This window comes from Leucopleurus acutus (assembly GCF_964270905.1).
Source record: "Leucopleurus acutus genome assembly, chromosome: 8".
NCBI lineage: Eukaryota > Metazoa > Chordata > Mammalia > Artiodactyla > Delphinidae > Leucopleurus > Leucopleurus acutus.
Genome location: NC_139151.1, coordinates 6,068,684 through 6,091,499, shown reverse-complemented (window position 1 = coordinate 6,091,499; position 22,816 = coordinate 6,068,684). Strand labels below are relative to the sequence as shown.

The 22,816-nt window shown below is 42.6% G+C and overlaps 1 protein-coding gene across 3 annotated transcripts in view; it reads right to left on the bottom strand.

Annotated features, from left to right (window-relative positions):
- Positions 1-4,879: 4,879 nt before the first annotated feature.
- The window catches only part of ARHGAP32 (Rho GTPase activating protein 32), a gene marked incomplete at its 5' end in the record, with an annotated part of 264,616 nt that continues 246,679 nt past the window's right edge, over positions 4,880-22,816 (bottom strand). For all 3 annotated transcript variants that reach the window (XM_082844494.1, XM_082844492.1, XM_082844493.1), the window contains 8 exons: positions 4,880-7,552; positions 8,817-9,790; positions 10,476-11,351; positions 13,191-13,262; positions 17,035-17,180; positions 18,753-18,948; positions 19,567-19,712; positions 20,333-20,440. In XM_082844494.1, the coding sequence (XP_082700620.1) occupies positions 5,300-7,552; positions 8,817-9,790; positions 10,476-11,351; positions 13,191-13,262; positions 17,035-17,180; positions 18,753-18,948; positions 19,567-19,712; positions 20,333-20,440 (4,771 nt within the window). In that variant the 3' untranslated portion in view covers positions 4,880-5,299. The remainder of the gene's footprint in view (positions 7,553-8,816; positions 9,791-10,475; positions 11,352-13,190; positions 13,263-17,034; positions 17,181-18,752; positions 18,949-19,566; positions 19,713-20,332; positions 20,441-22,816) is intronic.

The window sequence follows — 22,816 nt, the reverse complement described above, 5'->3', positions numbered from 1 at the left end:
CCCAGTTCAGAATTCGTTCTGCTCACCAGTTTGACAAGCTTATTTATTTTGAATGGTTATTTAGAGGAAGAGAAAGTTTTACAGGTACCACGTAGACAGCAGCAGGCAGTGACAGCAGAAAGAAAAGGAGGATATAGGAAATTAAAAAAAAACAACCTGCAAGAACATAATAGGACAGTGGTGGTAGAGCATTTGGTAGAGAAGCGAACACTTTTTATCTCAGTGTGTCCCAACAGTATCACTATCTTGTGGTATAGTGATCCAGAGATGTAAATGGTGAATCGTTAGGTATACTGACAGCAAAGTTTGTGGTTTGAAATATATTCTGGAAATACTTTAATTAAAATATTTAAAATAAAAATTAAACCTCACAATTTTCTTTTTAAGAGGTACACTCTCAATTATGTGAGAAACATAGCAACTAAAATGTCTTATTTCAGGTGGATGCAGGTGCCCCAAGTTTTAATGTAACAGGGAGTCAGTATCACTTTAAAGTGTGCCTTTTCCCACAGGACCATGAATGACTAAAATCCCAAACACCACCAATGTATTCATCACTGATTCCTCAGTGACAAATAAATATACATTTTTAAGAGGTAGGTACTGTATTTTCATCAGTATGAAGGAAATTTGGTAATGAAATACTTGGTATTGAGAATTTCAGAAAATTAAGTAGAAGACCCAGTGGCGATGTCATACATGTCTTTAATCCCATCTGAGCAGTTTCCGTGGGAACACATGTTCAGGCTGGGAGTGTTTATTGAAAGCAGATGTTATATCTTGCTTCCGGTCTGGAGTGTGGTACACAGATATATAAAAGATGGCTGGCACGCCAGGGTCATCTGTACTAAACGGGCAACTTCCCTTTTACTGGCAAAAAGGGACAGGCCCTAATATTTTAGGATGAAGAATAATTTGTAATTTATCATTCCTAGTAGGAAAACTAGGATTCCAATAGCTTAATATTGAAGTGTTTTGTTTTTTTTCCTTCACAAAGTCCTGGTTGATATGAAGTATTTCTTTTGAGAAGAACGTTGGCACAGGAAGGCGTCTGGGCCCCCATCAGGCAGGTGGGTTACTGGCAGCAGCTGTCACATTTGAATGCTTTATCTTTATCCACAAACCACCTGGCCACAGGTGACTGAGTGTAGGAGTTGATTCTTTTCTGGTCATTTCACTCTGCAAAGTACACAGGATGTCCAAGATGCTGTGTGGGAATCTTTAGAAATATGGTTGTTATTCAGAGCCCCCTTCTGGGGAACCCTAAGAAGCCAATTCAGCCTCCTGGAAACCGCAAGCTTGGGAGCCAGGCGGCAGCCCAGTGCACAGATGCCTGAGGGCAGCCCTACGTGCAGCAAGTCTGCCCAGACCCTCCAGTGCAGGACAAGGTTTCTGCAGTTCTAAAGGTGCTATCTTACCTGGTGAAAATTCGGCCAGGCAGCACACTGTGACAGATAAAAACAGGAGACATTAAATCGCTTCCCTCAAATAAAATAATATTCCTTTTGGTATAATAGTCTGTGTCATACAAATGCTAATCTTTTGGTCTGAATACCCCCAATTACCCCATCTATTTTGTTATAATTCATATTAGGTTAAAAAGGAAACACATACACAAGGAAGTCTGTTTTAACCTGAAATAATTTTGTTGATATCTGAATTGCTTTCAGTGGGACATTTGCTTTAAACCACAAGGTATCTCCATCTGGGTTATCAGAGTACAAAATCCCTTCTCTCCCCCCACCCCCATCCAAAACAAACAAAGAAACAAACAAATAAAACCCCAAACCCACAACTCAGCTTCAAATAACTTTTGAAGAAATGAGACTCTAAATATTTACATATGGGTCAAGAAATAAATCACAAACTATTTACAAAAATACACAAGCTTATATGCATTAACAATTTACACCAGTTCACAAAAATATTAAAACATAAAAAAACACTATATAAATTAAAGTTAAGAACTCAGAAGTATGATCTAAGACTTCCTAGGATGCTTCTCTCATGCAGGTGATGGTTGAAAAATCAGATTTTGCTACCTTGGAATCTAAACTGTAAAACAACCATTTTTATTCTTTGAACACTAACAGCACTAATCGAAAAAGGAAAAAAGACCCTCTGTGCACACTGACATTAGCTTGCACACAAATATACCATTCCTGACATTTCCGTCACACACAGTACTAAAAATCACATGCCTCTAACCATTTGGAATTAACTTTCTGACATCCTTTTGCTTTCATTATTACTTCTTACACACACTGCTCAGACGATACTTTGCCAACATATTGAATGGGTGACTCACAGGGCTGGGAACAGATATATGGACTTTGCAGGCTCCTTTTTTAAACTAAAGGGCAAATTTCAAATTTACACTGTATATGTCTACTGCTGCTTCAGATGTGGTGATAGCCTATTCTTCTATGCCCACTCACATTAATGGTCCCTCTTCTTTACAGGATTAGTCCTAGAATATTTCAACCTGACCCTTTTAGAAAATGCGTTGCCATTATAAAAATGTGCAGGCCCTATCCTGGGACCATCCCCACGGACTTGCATGTTTGGAAGGAAACTGACTACAGGAAGCGATAAGGCTCAGATGAAATTTACTGAAAGAAGATGGCATCTCCGGGGCTGTTAGCAAAGTCTCTGGCCAGACATCCAGGGAATATTTATTTCAATCAAACAAAGCTGTGGTATCAGAATTTTGCCAAAAAGGATAAAATCTGGAGACATGGCTGTGAAAATACCAACAGAATTAAATTCTGGGTTTGATGCATACGGCAGGTCCACATTCTCATCGTAATATGCTCCATGTCAAAACAGTTACTCAGTCTGTGCAGTCACACACAAGGTGAATTATACTGAGGTAACCGGGCCACAGTGACCTGCCGTCTACCCACAATATGAGGAAGGGAAGGATACTGGCAAAGTCCTTCAAATAACTGAACCCAGAGTTAAGGCTGTACCTACACCAAGTGCAGCAACTGTAGATTTTACCTAAAGTTTGTGTTTCACACTTATACCAGGAATTTGAGTCGTTATTCTGTATTCAAAATATTAACCTGACATTTCTAAACCCATAGCACTTTAATAAAGTAACCCCCTTCAAGAATTAACCTCAGTATTTATAAAATAGACCTTAGTTTCAGGAGTAAATAATGTGTGTGACAAACCCACAAATGTTAAAACTGGACACCTTCAGCCACATCCTTCTAGGCTCTCAGTTCCTAAAGCCATCTGTATCTCCGGGTCACACCAGCTTCGCTTCCTAGTCTCCCTGCTGTTGGTGAGAGCTTACAGGGCTTATATTATCTCAAGGGGACAATGGATTGCCTACTGGCAAAAAGATGGCTGTGGCTGAAAAAATATTAGTGCCGCATATTCACCAAAGAGCAAATTCCTGCACAGAGCCCTTGGTGTGTGTGTGTGCTAAATGGAAGTATCCTATCAGGTTCCCTAACACTGTGACTATATACCAGGTGGGTCTGCACTTTTCATCTAGAGGTCTGAATTTCTGCAGACCTTTTCCATAATTTTAGGATTTCTACCATGATCTTTATTGAATCTCTCTGACCAATTCTGGGGGAACGAAAAAAAACCTTACAGCATATTTCCACATATAGATAAATGTGTTGCTCTTAAAACTTTATTTTTTTCTAAATATAAACCCTTAAAATGCAATCACATGATATTTTAGATTAAAAAAACTGGCATGAATCCTAATCTTTATACAATTTCACAGCAATAATAGCAGCATGAATTTAGCCTCTTAAAAGATTTTTCTTTGCTCTAAATAAAAGTTAATCCCAAGTTTTAAAAAGCCAGAGCAGCAACCATCCAGTAAATGGAATGAAACTCTCCTAGTATCTTCTACAAACTGAGCATTTAAAACATGAGAATGTATAAAAATCAAGTATTATAAAGAGCTATGGAATGACATGACAATCTCAACTCATTTTATAAATACAGGACTGCCTTCTAGTCTGGCATACGTGGTGAGGTGGGTTGAGAAAATGGAATGCAACTTTCAAAAGAAAGCCCTGGGTATGAACATGTTTAACATGTCTCCAGCGTTGTAAGGACTATACCTGAAATGCTGGTGTGGATGGCAATTACAGTTAAGACTGTGATCGCACGAGGACAGAGGGAAGAAACAGTACGTTCATTCCTCAGGGTGTAAACGGTCACTGCCCAGAATTCCAGCAGGTGAAACGGGCTGTGCTAAGTGGTTATTGCAGGAACGCTCAGTTTACTAACAGATAACCTGTAGCTACTTTAAGAATTCCCAGGACACCTGGTTTAGAAACAAATTAACATGTAAATGTGTAATCATGATAAATTATGTGTTTATCCAGTCAAACCATGCTGTTTTTTTTTTAAATATAAAACAAAAGTTGCTTTAGGAAAACAAATAGTGTGAAATATTTCACTAGGATCACAATTTACCAAATATTACTGAGAATAAAAAAAAAGAACTGAAGGCAGGCAGCAGCTTAGAACCACTGATGTCGTTTTCTGGTACTAACAAAGGTCACTGACTTCCAGCTAAGAAGGTTCTTTAATTCTAGCTTACAAATCCCTCTGCAGTGAGAGGCGTCTGCCTGCTGCGCTGCGAGGAGCAGCTATGGAAGGGTGTGACAAGCACAGTTCAGCCTGGATCTAAGTGGTCTGACATTTTGTGATGGTTATTAAATACTTAAAGTCTTAATTCCTTTTTTTGTTATAATTTTCTAAATGTCCAATAGACTTATGTGAAGGATCAAGGAGAAGTTTTTCTCCACTCTAATATAACACACAGCCCCTTCTAAGACAGGGGGGATGAAGTTAGAAAAACGGGTATCCCTCTAGGCAAGACATGGCTACTGGGAAAGCAAGTGGGAAGAGACAGGACACACAAAGACCTTCAGGGAAGTGGGCATCAGGCTCTGAAGGACACAGAAAATGCTAGGAAGTACGAAGTCAAACTCAAATTCAGTTAAAGGCAGTCCTCAGGCTCTTACAAATCAGCCCTTATATATGGCAAGTATGGTCTGTAACAAATTTCTTTATGAGATTTTCAACACAGTGCTGTACAATCTTTCAGATCTTTAAATGACAAAAATGACAGTTTGTAGATGGAAGAGGTGGTGATGAAGCAGGGAAGGGGGAAAAAGATGGTGATTTATTTTTCTTCTTATTTTTTAAATGTGGTCGGGGGTTCTGTAGCCTTTTTTTTTTTTTTTTTTGGTTACTGAAAAAAATAGAACAGTCCACTGTCCAGCAGAGGCTGCTTCAACTCTATTGCTCCCGGGGCTCATTCCGCATGGACCTGTGTCTCAGAATGCTGCAAGGACAGCTCTGCGGGCAGGAAGGCGCCCTGCCCCAGAGCTGTAGCGTATGTCCTGTTCTGTGGGTGGGGAAAGCTGGGCGGCACATACGTGCCCATCGCCGCTGCTCCGAAGCCTCCTCGCTGGTGCTGGGGCGGGGAGTGGTAGCCCTCCAGGTTATCGTACTGGGGCCCGACAGTCCCACTGCCCTGGCGCCTGCCGTGTGTTTGGTACTGGTACAGCACGCCGGGGTCCCTCTCCATGTTCTGGGTATGGTGGAGCTTCAGGCTGTGACTCCTCTCTGGCTTAGGGGGTGGGACTGCTGACTGCGCGAGGTGTTCCCCCTCCTTGCAGCAGTCTCTGGAGTGTTTCTCTGGGGCTGCAATCTGCCTAGCCCGAGGCCTCTCCAGCTCCTTGGGGAGCCTCACCTCTTTGTGGTTCAGTCTTAGAGACTCCTGCCCTGATGGAATATATTTCCCTCCAGAGTTATGGTAGCTGACTGGCTCAGAAGTGTCTGGAATCCCTTTGGGCCCATAATCTAACTGGCTGGCTCCCTGTGGGTAAGGTGGCCCGTTTTTTGATTCACACAGTTGCCTATGGCTTGCTTCCTGATGTGCCCGGTGCTCAGGGAGACTACAACCCATGTCATGCAGCTTCCTGTTCCTGAGGCTACTTTGCTTCTGAGGGAGGGTCGGCTTCTCTGACTGCCCACTGCCGTGTCCTCCATGGTGGTGGGCTCTGTCGAACTCTGGCTCCAGATGCTTCCTATAGAGGCGGTCATCTCCCTCGGGACTGAGGGCCTTGGCTGGGTGCCGCCCCTCCTTTCCTTCTGCCACCGAGAGAAGTCCAGTTTTCCCAGGATCTGATTTACTCCGCAGGTGGATGACATAGATCCCACCCAAGTCATCTTGCACCACGGGGGTCATGTTGTCATACTGGGACATAACAGGCCCTTTCACCTTCTGCCGCGCACGGCTCTCCCTCCGGATGGACTGCAGGCGGTATTTTTCCATGTCCTCAAAATCCCATGAGGTGTAAGTGTGCTTTACCTCGGCGACTGGAGGCATGTTGACTACACTGTGGTCATTAGCAGAGAAAGAGCCAGTCACGTTGGCCCGGGGACGTGAAGGCAAAGCAGCGTAGCCGTACACGTTCTTTCCTTGCAGCCTAGGATTGTAGAAAGCAAAGTCGCGGTTGGGCAGGCGGTGAAGGGGCCTCAACTGCACTGTGCTGTAGGCATCCACGTCACACAGGGCCCCGTCTGGGCTGTAATAGGAACCAGAACTGGAATAGGGGCTGTAGCGGTAGTGCACCCGGCCATTCTCAAAGTAAGGCTGGAGCTGAGTCACGTGATAGTCTGAGCGGGCCTGGGAGGACTGATATGGCTTATACTGGTACAGGGGTCTTGGGCAGTAGGCTGGTTCATCATCTGGGGGCACCTCTGTCCTCGAAATGGGGACAGAGCGAATCATGGACGACGGAGGGGTGTGGAGAGACTGCACCCTGCGGATGGTGGGGTACAGGGGCATTTCTTCGGAGTAGCAACTGCCCCTGACGGAGGAGCTCAGAGAGGACACGTATTCGGCCCGGCCGCATGGCTTCGGGTGGTGTCCAGACACGTTTCTTCCCGGGGCCACGTACGTGTTGTACCGAGGACCCACGGAGGCCGGCGGCTCGGATCTGGAGCCGTACGCGTGGTGCTGCTCCACTTTGCTGTGATGCGGGGGGACGCTCTGGGGGCGGTGCTGGCAGCTTGCAGTCATACTGAAATGCAAACAGTTTTCTGGACCAAAGGGATCAGTGGTGACATCAGGCCTAGCAAAGGTGGAATATGCAGTTTTCTGAGAGGCATGCTTGGCTTGTGGGACAGGGACTGGTAAAGGCAAAACGTCCTCCACGGAGGCTGAGGAAGTCGTGACAAAGGTGTGGTGCCCAGAGCTGCTGGACGTGTCTGGGCAGCTGGAGTGGATGGCAGCGGCGATTTTATTCTCCATGGTCCTGGTGGGGGGCCCCGGGGTAGGGAAGCCACAGGAGGAGTGCACGGGGACGGGCTCGCCGCGCAGGTGCAGTGGGGGGGCCCTGGCAACTTCCCGCACCTTTTCGGGAAGGCTGGGCTGGGGAGCGGGCGCAGAGGCGGGACACTGCGCGGCAGCCCCACCGTCGCCGGCCAGGACAGGCGTGGGGTCACCCAGGGCTCTGGGTTCAGGCGGCCTCTCTGGAGCCAGAACTACTCCTTGAACCTATTGAAAGATGATAACATTATGAGTTTGTTTTTTCTGCTCCCCTCTATGAAATCAAACGCTATTAAATTCACAACTCGCAAGTTGAGGCCATTTGGGCAGCAGCTTGAAATTTCCCAAGCTGTGCGGATACACTGGACAGGACAGAGACCGACCTGTCCCCACTGCCACGAAAAGAAGGCCTGTGTGGCCATCTGGTGTAGCAGCCATCCCATCTTTGGAGAGCTGTTCTCATGTACGATAGGTTTTCAACGTGAGATGAGGTGGCCCATGACACTATCTTACTGTGCAGACCAAACAGAAGTTTAGCCAAATAACCACCAGGCTTAAAAACATACACCCTGTCTATCTATGTAGCTCAGTCTCAACACCAAGAACATTCTGTTAAACAAGAAGCTTTGGTTCTATCTGGAGAGGTTTTTAAAGTGACTCATGGCTGCTCAGTGGACAGTTTTTAGTCCCCAGTCCAGGGAAGGACAGAAAGGGACTCGTCTAGGTGGCATCCAACAGTCCCTGTCTCTCCCTCCCTCCTTGTGCTCCAGCCGGTCTGTGGCAGCAGAAGCCAAACGTGGTCCTCACTGCAGGGCTGCAAACACGCTCCCCTTGAGAAGCAGCCACTAGAAAGAGCATCCCGCACAGAAGACTAGATATGAAGTCCTTTTAGTTCAAGGTGACCACAAAAACCCTTATCATTCTGCGTGTAACATTCTCTCATCAAAACAGGTGCTTAACTGTAGAACAATCTGCTGGTTAATGTTGAGAAAATAACAAGTCCTAAGACACTGTCATCTCTGATATTGCTAAAAAGTCTGTAAGGCAGAAAGTCTTTCAAATGTCCTGAGAATACAGCACTTTGGTAGTGCAGATGTGAGTAACTGGCAGAGGTGGTTGGACGACTTGCCCAGAGCCACAGTGAATCAGTGATGGAGCCGGGAAAACCCTGCAACCCTGACACCTAAGGCCCAGCTTGACTCGTTTGTTCACAATCTCTTCGTATCTCTATGAACTACCTACATGCTTAGGAACTGAAGGGAGCAGGTATCGTTAAACTAGAGCCATCGAGTAACCACTCCTTTTTCAGAGGAAAACCAGCATCACAATAAAGGCAGATCCCAACCTCAACTGGGAAATGTTTCATGGAAACCTGCCACAGGACTTAAAGGCAGATGTCAGATCTCACTCAAGGTAACAACACACCCTGCTGGAGAGTGACATACCTTCGGAAAAATACACATTTCATCTCACTGACTTTCCCCCTTCTTACCTTGTGGGCGTTGTTTAGTCCTATACTGGCTGCGGCTTGTACCTGCCCCAGGACTGGGAGCTGCTCTGAGGGTCTCTGGGAAGGAGGCGGGGGGAGGGGACGATTAGTTCTGTGACCGCGCTGGAGGGTGGCAGCGGTGAACCCTGCTGCGCTGGGCTGTTCGACCACATCCCAGTTGGCTTCCCTGGCGCTCAAGTCAGCTGCTGCTGGAGCAGTGGTCATGTAAGCCACGGGGACTGTGCTGGTATTCTCTTCAGGGGACCCAGAAGGAGGGTAGATTTTGTCCCTAGGCAAATTAGAAGGTGCGGGAGCTCTGTCTGCAAGTTCTGAAGGGTGAAGAGGCTTATCCACACTTGCACCAAGATAAGAAGGAGGCTGGTCTCCACTGTAGAAACGAAGCTGATCCTGGCCCACAAAGGAGACAGTCGGCATACTGGTCTTCACAGACTGGTCTTCAGGGAAACGTATGTGATCATCAGACTCAGAATCTATTAAGGGAACTGAAGTGACTCTGGCCTTTTCTGGGTCCCCAGATAAATAGATTCGAGGCGGCTGACTGCCTGGTATGTCTGCTGGGTGTCGTTGCTCCCCAGATTCAGTGGCGCTGGAATGGGTATAAACCCCAGTAGCTGCCGTATCCGGTGCTGGATGGTCACAGTTTCCGGAGGCCTTGGTCTGGGGGTGGAACTGCTCAGCTGGCCTATCGGTTTGGAAATAGGCTTTATCTAAGGTAGCACTAGAGTAGGCAGTAGGCAGTTTCTCTTCCGTCGCAGCCACTGCTGTGTCTCCATAATGTGTACAAGCAGCCTGGGAAGCGCCCGGTCTCTTCAATGACTGGGTCGAGGCTTGCTGTGCAGACTCAGCTAAGGCCAGCGCCAACAGGCGGGCAGCATTTTTCGGAGGCGGTGGTGGTGGGATAAGAGAGACTGAACTTACAGGAACGGAATCCTGAGGGGGGTCATGGGTATCTGCTCCTGGTGGGAAATTGGGAAAAAAAATGAAAGTGAAAAGGTAGCTTGTGTTATCCTATACGGAAAGCCAAACACTCCCCATTTCATCACTAAAAAAATGGGTGCCTTCCATATTTCAAAATGGCAATCCACGATCTTCTATCCCACATGCAAATGCTGTAGAGAACACATCTGGTTCAGAAGGAAAACTAAAACAAAAGAGTGTTTAGGATTGCACTCTCCTCTTGGATTGCCACAGAGACGGGGGTGAAGCAGGCCCCTCACTGGCTCAGAAAAGACTGCTTAAAAAACAAGCTTCAAGGGCTTGCAGATTGTCATTAAGAATAGTTTTTAGATTGGACGGTGTAGGCTGGCTGGGTAACTTGTAAGGCTATAATTTAGGTATTTTATCAGAAGAGAAAACAGAATCAAGAGCTACGAAGTTGTGCAAAAATTATCCAGGAATTCTGACTGTCCAAGGAGATAAGGGGACTTTATGAAGGTTTGAAGCAGGACCACTGGCCCTTTGGGGGATTTTCTGTTTGATTGATTTTAATTTAGGGCTTTGAGCCATCAGCACCACCTAGAAAAACATTCTGTTTGATTAAAGGCTAGCTGTGGAGTAAACTTCTCTTAAAAGGCACAGTTGGCACACGGGGTTGAAGATCCCTCTTAGCTTAAAGAAAGAATGGAGGAAAACAAATGGTACCTGTCTGAGTCTGTCCAGAAGGTACAGCCTTACTCTGACTGCTTGAGGCAGGCTCCTCCTTCCCTGGCGGGTCTGCGTCTGCAGCAGCCACCTGGTCCAGGGGCTGGACTTCAGACTCACACCCTTCCTGGGCCTCTCTCTCGTTTGCTTTTATCTTTACTACCTGGGTGGGGGATCTATTTATGACATCACTTTCTTCGCCACTTTTGTTCCAAGCTGGAGAAGGTGCGTTCTGGGCTGCTGTGTTTGCGATGGTACCGATGACTTCCGACACCCGAGCGGGAAGGGTCACTGAAATTGGCTCAGATATGTTCAGAGAGGGGGATTTGCTTAATTTCCGTCCAATCTTTGGAGAGAAAGCATAGACGACCTTTTCAGTGAACGAGGCTGGCTTAGATGATTTCTCTTCAGTTGGGCTCAAGTCCAGGGTAAAGAATGGACTCAGTTTCTCCTGAAGAGGTGAGACAGGTTCAGAACTTGCAGTGCTTCCTGGAGTCTGAGACTGGCTACCACCTGCTTCTGTGTCCTTTCTGTTGGTACCCTGTTTATCCTTGGAGTATCCCAGGGAGTCTAAAAAGGAAGCCCCGCTCTCCAGACATTCTGATTCGGCCTTAGGAGGACTGCACTGAAATGACATCGGATCAAAATCCAGGCTGGCTACCCCGATGTCTGGTGGGCTCAGATCAACATCCTCAGCTGAATGAGGAGACACGAGAGCCGGAATGTGCAGCAGCCCTACTTCCTCCTCGCTTCCATTGTTGTGAGGCAGATTATCGTAGGAATTACAGCGGTTCCCCAGCATCTCTCCATTAAAAGAGGCACTCAGGGCATCACTGCTAGATCTGGGTCTTCTGGGTCGGAACAGCTTGGAATCACCTGGTAAAAATGGATACAATATCAGAGTATGAATGTCATAGGATACACGGTGCCGTGAGAAATCATCTACTCAGTACAGCAGAAACATACCATATAGAGTAAGAAAACATAATTGTCTCTTGGGGCACACAGATGGAACTCCCAAAGCAAATGCTAAGTAACAAACACATTTGATACAATCAGAGGAAGAATGCATTTGATGGTTTCAATAGGAAAAAGGACTCAAAACTCTTAGATTCTATTACTAGCCCAACACTGACTCTTGTGACTTTGCCCAAGTTTTTCATTTCTTTTTGTCTGATTTTATCACTGACCTCACACATGATTTGTGAGGTAGAACTAACCACTTTAAATGGTACTTTGGATACACAACAGCAAAAAGGGTTTTCTGTTTGTTTTTCTGAGGAAAAATCCTCATACCCAAATTACTACAAAATTGAACTTCTCAAAAAAAAAAGTGTTTACATATATTTAGTAAAGGATTCCTTTCCAATACTTAAAAATAATTTTTTTTTTCTTTAACAAGAACAGGCTTTAAGTTTCTCAAGGAGAGGCCTTAAGAGTAGTAGAGTATTACCTGATTTTATGATACTTCTAAACGTCTAACTGGTAAAAGAAGTCCTCTATCTCGTTATTCTATTCCAATGATCAGAATTGCCATAGTGAAAATGTACTATAAAGAGGCACTGTCTTAACACAAACACATCCACTAATGTGTTGACCACTTATAAAATTAATCCCTACTCAAATATTATTTGCTGCTTAATACAAGCACCTACCCAGCCCACTGCATTGTTTTTGTGAACCATTCTCTTGACTTCAGTGAAATGGAAAATCTTGGAAAACCAGTAAGATGTCAGACACCCAACTGAAGTGAAATGTGAGGATTTGTTGAATCGCAAGCAGAGCCATTGGTCAATGAGGACCTGGCAGTTAGAAGTTATAAATGAGGATGAGAAAGTTGACCAGAAGCAAGACACCCCAGGAAACGTCAAAAGAGCACAATTTCTATACCAAAGGATTAAGAAAAGTCCGTGGGAAATCAATGCAGCTCTTGATTATTTTTGCAACAAGTGCCTTTTTTTTATCATACTGCTGCACAAGCCAAACACGACGTGGAGGATGTCCTATTTGCTAAACTACATGGTTTTGTCAAAAAAGTTCTACCTCCCTCCAAGTCAACATGGAAGTAATCTTTGTTCATTCTAAAAATTAGTACAGAGTTGCAACTATAACCCGACTTATCCTAAACGGAAGCTAAAAAGTTATTTTCAAAAGTTTTAAGTTTTGTTCTTCAAGTTGCAATCAAATCTTTTTGTACTATTTACCATAAAATTTTGGTCCCCATTTTAGGCAGGTTCACTTTAAGTTGCCTTCTCCTGGTACTAATCATCCTCAGATAATGAGGGCTGCCTCTAACCAAAGTGATGTATGAGATTTAACCTCAGGTTAAATTTGCGAGACAAAAGACTACTGGTCTAAACATCAAAACTGCTTAATTTTACACTTTGTAACAAACATTGTGCTCTCATTGTGAAATTTAAAGAAATACTATTAACACCATTTTCCACTGGGCCTTAATAAATATAAATGGTTAACTTAAAACACTCACCTATTTTTATGTAAATTGAATAGCAATCATGTCAAAAATGAAGAAATTAAAGACTGTTACCATATTAAAACATCAATGGAAAACGCTAAATATCAATAGATACTAGTATTTTTAGGAAATCATAGTCTATAGCCTATTTATTAAGCATGTATTTATAAAATATACTTAATTGTGTGTCCTTTTATGAAATATATTCTAGAATAAAACAACTGATGCTTTAGTCTTACCATCGGCTGCGTGGAGAGAAGAGAGAGACTCCTCACTCTTAGCTGAGCGCAAGGTCCCTTCTGCCCTGCCACCTGAAGAGTCGAAACCAAACAGTGTCAGACTTTATTCACCGTTACATATGTACTGAAAGGGAACAGTGCTTTTCTGTGCATATATTTAACTTCCAAGAGTAATTATATTTTTGCAACCATATTCAATTTTGCATTGTATTTTATAATGTGTTGTACTGTTCTCAAGTGGTTTCCTATGAGAAAAATCTTTTCTAAAGGATTATGAACTTGAGAATAGAGATGAGTTTTAAAACTTGCTTTTATATTTCCTAAAGATCAGTATGTCTTGAGATGATCTCATACTGTTGCAGTGAAAATAGAAATGAGACTTTTCTGATAAACAAGAAAAATAAGCAACAATGAACAGGCTGGGGAAACAGCATAAACAGCCCTGAAAGAGTTAAGCAATCCCGGTTATTCTTTAGCTGTTACTACTAACAAATACTTGTAGCTAGACTTGTCCTTCACAAAGCTAATTTACTCTCTGTTTCCATATGAATTGTACCCTGCACCTGGCATTTACTCTCTGCTGCATTCTCTTGTAGCAAATCACCCCTTGTAGCTGTTTACATTTCAGAAAGAAGGTCGCAGGCTGATAACCCAGAGACGAAGGGACCCAATTAACAGGCTGCCTGACGCCAGCAGTGACTGGTTTAAAATACTGGAAGAAGAAGAAGGCAAGACCTTCACCACTTTGATCCTATCACTTATCCTTGGGAGTTCCACCTATAAGAACCCCTGTAATTCCCCAGGACAGGGGGGCACAGCTCTTGAGGCACTAGCCTGCTGTGTCTTCCCTTCTGCCCGGCAGAAAAATAAAGCCATCTCTCTCTTCCTCCAAAATCTCTGTCTCCATATTTCTGTTCGGCATCGGTGCACAGGGAAGCCGATATTTCAGCAACAAAGCTGGATTTAGGGTGAGCCCTAAATCCAATGACTGGTATCCTTTTAAGAAGAAAAGATGCAGAGAGACAGAGCAAAAGCCACGTGAAGATGGAGGCAGGACTGGAGTGGAACCACCGCAAGCCAAGGAATACCAGGTGTCTCCAGAAGCTGGAAGAGGCCAGGAAGGATTCTTTGGATCCTTCAGAGGGAACATGGCCCTGCTGACACCCTGATTTCAGTTTTTAGCCTCCAGAACTGTGAGGAAACAAATTCCTGTTGTTTTTATCCATTCGATATGTGGCAATTTGTTAGGGCAGCCCTAGGAAACTAACACAGGTCACTAATTAATTACACATGTTGAATCTTATTTGTTAAACATCCTCAGTCTCTTTCAGCCTCTTGGCAGTGCTCAAGGCTGCTGACACTTCCTTGTAAGCCCTTCCTCCCTGACTTCCGCTGCTGGCGCCCAGCTCCTGTTCCCTGCCTAGGCACCGTTTGTTCTCACTCTCCTTTCATGACAGCTCTGCCTTCTCCACCCTCTAAACACTGCTTTTCTCCAGGACTCAGGCCCCAACTCGCTTCCCTCACTCAACGGGCTCTCCTTCGGCCATAGAATACATCCCTAGGGTTTTCACCCTTGGTTTGCTCATGACTTTCAAATCTGCATTTCTAGTTAGATTAAACCCCTTTATTGAATGCCAGATCCATACTATTAATCACCTCTTGGGCAGGTCCAACTCACTATGTCCAAAATTAACACATTATTTTTCTTCCCCAACCTACTGTTCCCTACAGGCATAATGGCACCACCAACTCCCTTACCATTTAGTCAAAACCTGAAAATTATCTTACTCGTTTTTCACCACCATTTGGTCACCCACCCTGTAGATTCAGCTTCCTGAACACTTCTCCGATCTATTTCCCACTCCCATGGCCACTGCTTATTCCAGACACTCATCGTTTCTTGCCTGCACAATTGTAAGTGTCTCTTGATTTACTGTCCAGCCTCCAGGTCTTGTCCTCTTCCCATATATTCCCTATGCTGTTGCCAAAGTCATCTTTCTTAAACCCAAACCCGATCATGTTATATACTGAAGGTGTAAGAGGGAAGAGACAAACCGGGACTACATGTTAGATCTGTTTCTTTCACTTTAACCTTTGCTCTCCGCTACTTTGGTTCACTAAAAGGATACTGTCTATACGTAATGGCCTGCCTCGGGCAACCCTGCTCCTCTGCCTGAAGGTTAAACCAAAGTGCCTTTGTTCGGGGAAACATCCGGACCCTGTCCACCTGGGGATGGCTGCAAGAAAGAAGAAATTAACACGTCCCCTCCCCGAGGCTGGCCATTCCAGGTGATACATGCAAAACTTACGGCCTTTTTACTTTACTTCCTCATCTCCTCCCCCTCTCTGTGCTATACATAAAAGAAGCTGGCATCCAAACCCCCGATGAGATGGTTATTTTGAGACTTTAGGCTGCCATCTTCTCGGTCTGCGGCCGTATTCCTTGCCTCAATACCTCGTCTCTGATTTACTGGCCCGCTGTCATGCAGCAAGCAGAGGGAGCTTGGACTCCATAACAAAGCCATTCAATGACAACGCCCCCCCCCCCCCCCACAAGGAATGCAGGACAAAACCAAAACTCCAGCAAGCTTCCCGGGCCCCTAAGAACTGGAACATCTTTGTGTACCATCCCACCAGCCACGTTCGTCATGGCTCCCTGTTCCACACACCAGCACACACTCTGCTCCCACTTCCTGAAATACCTTTTTCAGTCCCTTGTTGATCAGGTGAATCCCTACTTATCCTTCAGAACCCAAGTCAAGGTTCTCTTTCCTCTCCCCCCATGAACTGACAATTCTTGCCATAAATACCTCACATAAGCCTCTATTTCAATAGCTATGATTCTGCATGAAATTTATTTTCTTACATATGATGTCCCACATAAGACATGGAAGGCAGGGGTGGTGTCTTAATTTTCTTTCTATCTGCAGAAGCTGCTATCAAAATATCTAGCACATGCTTAGTACATGATTGCAAACTGAATGAACGATGAATTAAATGAACTGAATGTTGTATTTCTAACATTACCCAAGAAGTAAGCACTACTTTCCTTCCTAGATTCAGAACCTGTTAATATCAGTAGATTTAAATGATTTTTTTTTTTTTTTTTTTTGCGGTACGTGGGCCTCTCACCGCTGTGGCCACTCCCGTTGCGGAGCACAGGCTCCGGACGTGCAGGCCCAGCAGCCACGGCCCACGGGCCCAGCCGCTCCGCGGCATGCGGGATCCTCCCGGACCGGGGCACGAACCTGCGTCCCCTGCATCGGCAGGCGGACTCTCAACCACTGCGCCACCAGGGAAGCCCTAAATGATTTTTAAAAGGGCAGTACTTTCAACAACACAGCAATAGATTTATCTATCCAATAAGATACTCTCATCAATGAATCATCTGGTAAAAAGATACCTTCTTTGGTTATAAGACTTATAAACTCTTAGAGGCATGTTGAAATATGATTTTGTCATTTTTAAAATCTACAAATATGTAGACTAGTAAGTTTAAATACCACAGCAGTTATTTTTTATTACCAACAATATACAAACTATGTTACAAATATATTGTGAATTTTTAAACACATTTACACTACATATTATCTGTATGGTTTCCAAAGGAATTGGGAACTTCTACACACTTATATATAATATGTATTTGGGGATAAAACACTGGTAAAAGAAGACAATTCACGTGTAACAACACAACTAGGACGCATCCTGTTGAAGCCTGTTATAACAATGTGGTGAGTCTGTGTCTGAGTTAGAGAAGAACCGGATGACAGGCTGGGAAGCGTGGCCCTGCAGGCAAACTGCTCCCACAGCGCAGAGAGAAGGGAAGGTGTGACGCACTGACCTTTCAGAGCCATGGCTTTCATCTCTGAAGGCTCACTCTCATTACGCTGCAACTTTCGTTTAGAAACAGATGATGATTTCCCCAGGTTGAAAAAGGAACGCCAGCTGCCCACAGGAGACTTTTTCATTTTATTTTGAGGCCTCCTCCTATGAGAGAAAATAATCTGTATAAAGATACCCAAGGGGCTACCTTTACTTATGGACAATGAATAAATGATGGAAAGAACCAAGCAGCCTGGAGAGGCCCAGCTGACACAGTAAACCTCCACCTTCCACAGAGCTCACTCCACTCAGTGCGGCTGAGCTGTGCAGCTAAATAAAGCAGGAAATGAAAATTAAATCTATGAATTTTAATAGTAGTAACTAGTTTCACAAAGATAACTTTTATACAGATTTTCATATTTGGATCTAACCTCACAATCCATGAAATAAGTAAGAATACGACATATTTGGGAATAGAAAATATTAAAACTCCAAAAATAAAATGGAGTTGAAGAAAATGATTTTAGCTGTGAGGAAAGAGAATTAAGCCAAAAAAGAAGAAAAGTATTAAGAAAAATAACTAGCATATATTGAATGCCAGGCACTATGCTAACTGTATATGTAGTATCTCATTTAAGTTATATAAAACCATATGAGGTAGGTATTATTATTCTCATTTTACAACTGAGGAAATTATGACACTAAGAAGTTGAAGTGACTTCCTTAATGTTGTAAAACTAGTAAATAATGCAGTCACAGTTGGAACCCAGGTCTATCTGTATCCCAACATCGACACTCTTGATTACTATTCTATAAAGAGGTTTTTGAGAAAATTACAGAGGTATCATGTAACTTCAAGAAACTGAAGATAAACTTAGAATGACAAAGATGTTCTAACTTACTATTGTCAGGACATTTTAACCAAGGGAAATGAAAGGAATTTAGAGAAGTATACTGACATGCGGAAATAAGTTCTCAACTTTCATTAGTACTATCCAAATCCACGGAGTTGAAGTTCTCACATTCCTATGTAATAGCCAAAGCAGTAACCCGAGGTCAAAATTAACTCACATACATTAGTCTTCCCACAGTAACTTAGTAAAGAAGATATAAAAATCGTGTTATTACCATTTCTTTAGAGAAACAGAGAATAGGAGCTGGAAAGGACACTGAGAGAGTGAACAGCAGCGGTTCTCAAACTTTGTCACACATCAGAACCACCTGGAAGGTCTGATAAAAGACTGACTGCGGGACCCCAGCCCAGAGTTCTGGTGCAGTGGGTCTGGGGTTGGGGCTGGCCAAGAATGATCCGCCAGTCGGGAGATGCACTGTGAGGAGCACTGGTCTACTGTGAACTCAGTGGGAACCCATGTCACGCCATCATCCATTCACTGTTTTTTGAATAAGCTGTCGCAATGTTTATTTCTAAACAAATTTCTCAACAACATATTTCAGAGAGAAAATGACACCCTACATAGAGGAAATGTATCATTTTCCTAACAATATTCCCTGTACAGCAGACTTTCCTCTCCTTTCCAACAATGACATGATGTTGTAATGCTTTTCGAGAATCATTCACATCAGTCCCTATGAGGTAACATCCGGAGTCGAAGGAACAGGTTTTTCTGGGACTGGCACAGAATCAATATAGTAATACTAAAATGCAAAAGTAAAAGAAAAGAAAATTACAAATAGCCATGAAATGCACATTTTTGAGGAGGACTAAATGAATTTTACCTTTCAGGTGGGAACTCAATTATGGTGTGAAATTTTCCCTGAAGTGCAGCAGGTCCTTCTCCTACTTCGATATATTTGTTTTCAGTCACAATTGGAGAATTGACCTGAGCCTGTGTTCGTGCCTGGGCCTCCTCCAGTGTCAGCAGTTTGGTGGATGGAGATGAAACCAGCAGGGACTTGGGTCTTGATAGAGAAGCTTTGGAAAGAAAAAAAAGCAATGAAGAGAGTCGAACTTCATGACACGGTGGGGGGGAAAAGATGTAAATATCTGTGGGTGTATATAACAATCTGCTTATTGTCCATCCATCTATCTCCCTTTCTGTGTTGTTTTATATTTTCTTCATTAAGTTTTTTAAATGGTAAAAGTAATAGAGCCTTATACTAAGTGAGGAATAGAAGATTACACACCAGGTTATTAACAGTGATAGATATAAATATAAAATTCCTTAAGTAATTTAACTATTTTCTTTTCTTAAAAGATTCTAGGCAAGGCCTAGTATCATTCATGTATTTTTAGTTTTGGAAGGAATTTTACTTCTGCTGCTCTACATTACACCTTTATATACATCAATAATAGGTGACATGATACATTTTTTATGGGCCCTGAACTTAGATCATGATAGGTCTAATACTTAGTAATCACTAAAAACATACAAAATAACTGTTATATTGTGCATTTTGGGGAACAGATATAAATTAGCTGCTTTCTACTAAGACAGATTTATTAAATTGAGATAAGAAATGCAGTTTCCCAAACTGGTAGAGGTTTTAACACATGTTCCTGGTAGTGAACAACATCTGTTAAGAGCCATACCTGCCCCTTCCTGAATGACCGCGCTGATCTTCCCACTGAAAAGGACGTCAACGTGATTGAGGATGAACTCAACAACCACAGACTGAATTCTCACTTCCATGAAAGCTGCTGTCCCACTGAAGCAGGCCGATTCTATCTGTTTTGATCTGTGGGGTAAACAACATTACCATCACTGGGTCCCCAAAACAGCAGTCTTAAAGACCATTATTTTTTGCTTTATGTGTAAATCACAGACAAACCAGAGGAAGAATGCATACTTTTACAGTGCCTTGGCTAAACCCTGACTGCCTGTTTTAGGAAGATGCTCATAAAAACAACACATTAGTTTTACTTTTAAAAATTATCCTTGGACTTCCTTGGTGGCACAGTGGTTAAGAATCCGCCTGGCAATGTAGGGGACACGGGTTCAAGCCCTGGTCCAGGAAGATTCCACATGCCGCGGAGCAACAAAGCCCATGTGCCACAACTACTGAGCCTGCACTCTAGAGCCTTCGAGCCACAACTACTGAGCCCACACGCCTAGAGCCCGTGCTCCACAACAAGAGAAGCCACCGCAATGAGAAGCCTGCGCACCGCAACCAAGAGTAGCCCCCCGCTGGCCGCAACTAGAGAAAGCTCGCGCGCAGCAACAAAGACCCAACGCAGCCAAAAATAAATAAAATTAATTAATTAATTAAAAAAAATTATCCTTAAGGAACACTGATGAATTACTTTTATTTAAAGTCACTCTGCTTCTACTTCAGGTCATAAGTCAAATGCAACTTACCTTAGCAGGTTTGGAGCCCAAACAATTGCTAGGTTTTTTGCATGCATATTTGTGATGGAACAATAGTCAGCTAGAAGAGACAAGTGTCTCATTAGGAACTCCAGCGTTCTGGAAAATGAAATACAACATATTAACAAAAAGAAACACCAGGTATCAGTATACAGCATAAAAGCTCCACTAATTAACTTGTAAGTTTTCAGTGGCAAAATGGAAAAAGAAACCATAAAAACCCCAGCAAATTTTTTTGCTGCCTATTACGTTTGAATATTATTACTACTACAGAGCTGTCAGAATATTACGGACTTTACATTTTATATATGATAATTACATCTACAGAATACTAAGGAAAAAAGTCTAAGGCAGATGCAGTAAGAAATGAAAGTTTCTGAGAGAACTGGCTCAGAAAACGAAACAGACTCAGTTTTAAAGAAATCTTTAGGAATATTTGCTCCTGCCTGTTAGAAATTTAGTTTCAGGGACACCAGTGAAGTGAATCCTCCACAAAATTTAGTTTCTAGACAAACACTATCAAGAAGTTATGCTATTCTACTTGCAGCAGACATGCTAACAGGAAAGAATTCAAACTTTTCTTCTGTAAAAGAGAACATTTCACAAGTCTAAAAAGAGTTAAAAGAAAAATTCCAGTAGGTACCCAAGAGGGAAAATATTTGAACAAATAACATGCTCTTGGGATAGAAAGCCTACTTCAAATCCTAATATCCTGGTTTATCTTATACATTCTAAGTGTGATTTATTTAAATAATTTTTTATATAGAGAGAGATTAAACAGTAGGGCAGAGTATTTTGGGAAATAAAGCATGATCAGCTTAAATGTAAGTCAAGTCAGATAAACACAGAGGTATTACCTATCAGCTTACAAAACTATTAAAGACAACGAACAGAAGACAGAAGTTTAAGATTATTATTTGAAACAGAAATTAAATTGTGGTCAACATATAAGGCTTCAAGATTCAGATGAGCCTGACATGAATTTGAGAAAAGGAAAATAACAGCTCAAGGCACTGTTCAAGAAGCCTCTACAGGGAATCTCACCAGATTCTCACAACAGACCCCACAAGCACAGGGTTACCATCCCCCATTTTATGGGTCAGAGAGCCAATGTTGGCCCAGGTTACAGAGACAAGCGGTGCTGGAATCAAATCCAGGTCAGCCTGGCTCCTAAGTCTGTGCTCGTCAATAGCATTGAGTATCTACTCTAGCTGGCAAAAAAAAGGGGTAATTTTTGGTCCCTCTTCTGTACAAGTTAAATAAGGAAAGACACACAGAAGTGAGGCTGGCCTGGAGACAGTGTAGAGACAGGAAGCTTGAGAAATGTATTTAGAACACAATGTAAAATTTTATTATTTGGAGTCGGTGGAGTAGAAGGAGGAAGGTAAAGATTAAAGCACTTCAGAAATGTATTTTAAAAGAAATGCAAATTAAAACAAAAGACACCATTTTATTCACACACCTAATTGTAAAGATTTACATCTAACTGTAAATCTTCACATCTAATTGTAAAGATTTTTTAAAACCTAAGGGGGAATTTTAGTCACAGTGCCATGAAATGAGCATTTCATATTTAGCAGAGTATAAAACTGCATATACCTTTATGGAATACAAGTTGAAAACTGCTTTATGTTGGGAAGAAACTTTTAAGATCTTTTGATTTCCAAGAATTCCTAGATTTTTATCCAAAAAAATAACCTTGATTTCCCCAAAGATTCAGGTAAATGGATGGTCCTCATAGCAGTGTTCAAAATTGGAGAAAAACTCCCACCATTCAAACAGATTAAATAGGCAAATTAGGGGAAAGGTTTATATAACATATGGCTCATTCACATGAAAGAACACTATTAAGAATCATGTTTTTCAAGAACAATTAAGGAATTAGAAAATGTGAATGTTAAAATCTTAGAAAGTCTGAATCAAAAGAGATATATGAAGTACAAGATACACAACTTACATAGAAGAAACTAGAATATAAAAACACATTACATAGGAGATAGATGCCAAGGAGGAAATATGTATACAGTGAGTAATATGTACGAAACAGGTGGGCATTATGGTAGGTAATATAATGCACATCAGGAGAGAAGAGGGTAATATTAGGATATACGTATTCCATATACATAGACATATCAGCAATCTATAAAATATATAGTGTACAAAATATGTAAAATGCACATGCAATATATAACTGCACATTTACTATGTGCTAGGTTTCTATTCTGAGAATACAGTGATAGGACAGGATTCGTGACCTCAGGGAGCTTAAACTTTAGAGGGGTTATATCTAGAATAGGCAATACAGTAAATATAAAAAACATATAGAAGGATATTTGTACAATATATAATATATAGCAGGAAAGGTACATAATGTTCAAGAGGGAAGATTAAATAGACAGCAAGGGAGCTATACATGTAATTTCCTGGGGAAATACCTACATATTATTAAGAAATATCTATATAATAAAGAAGAAT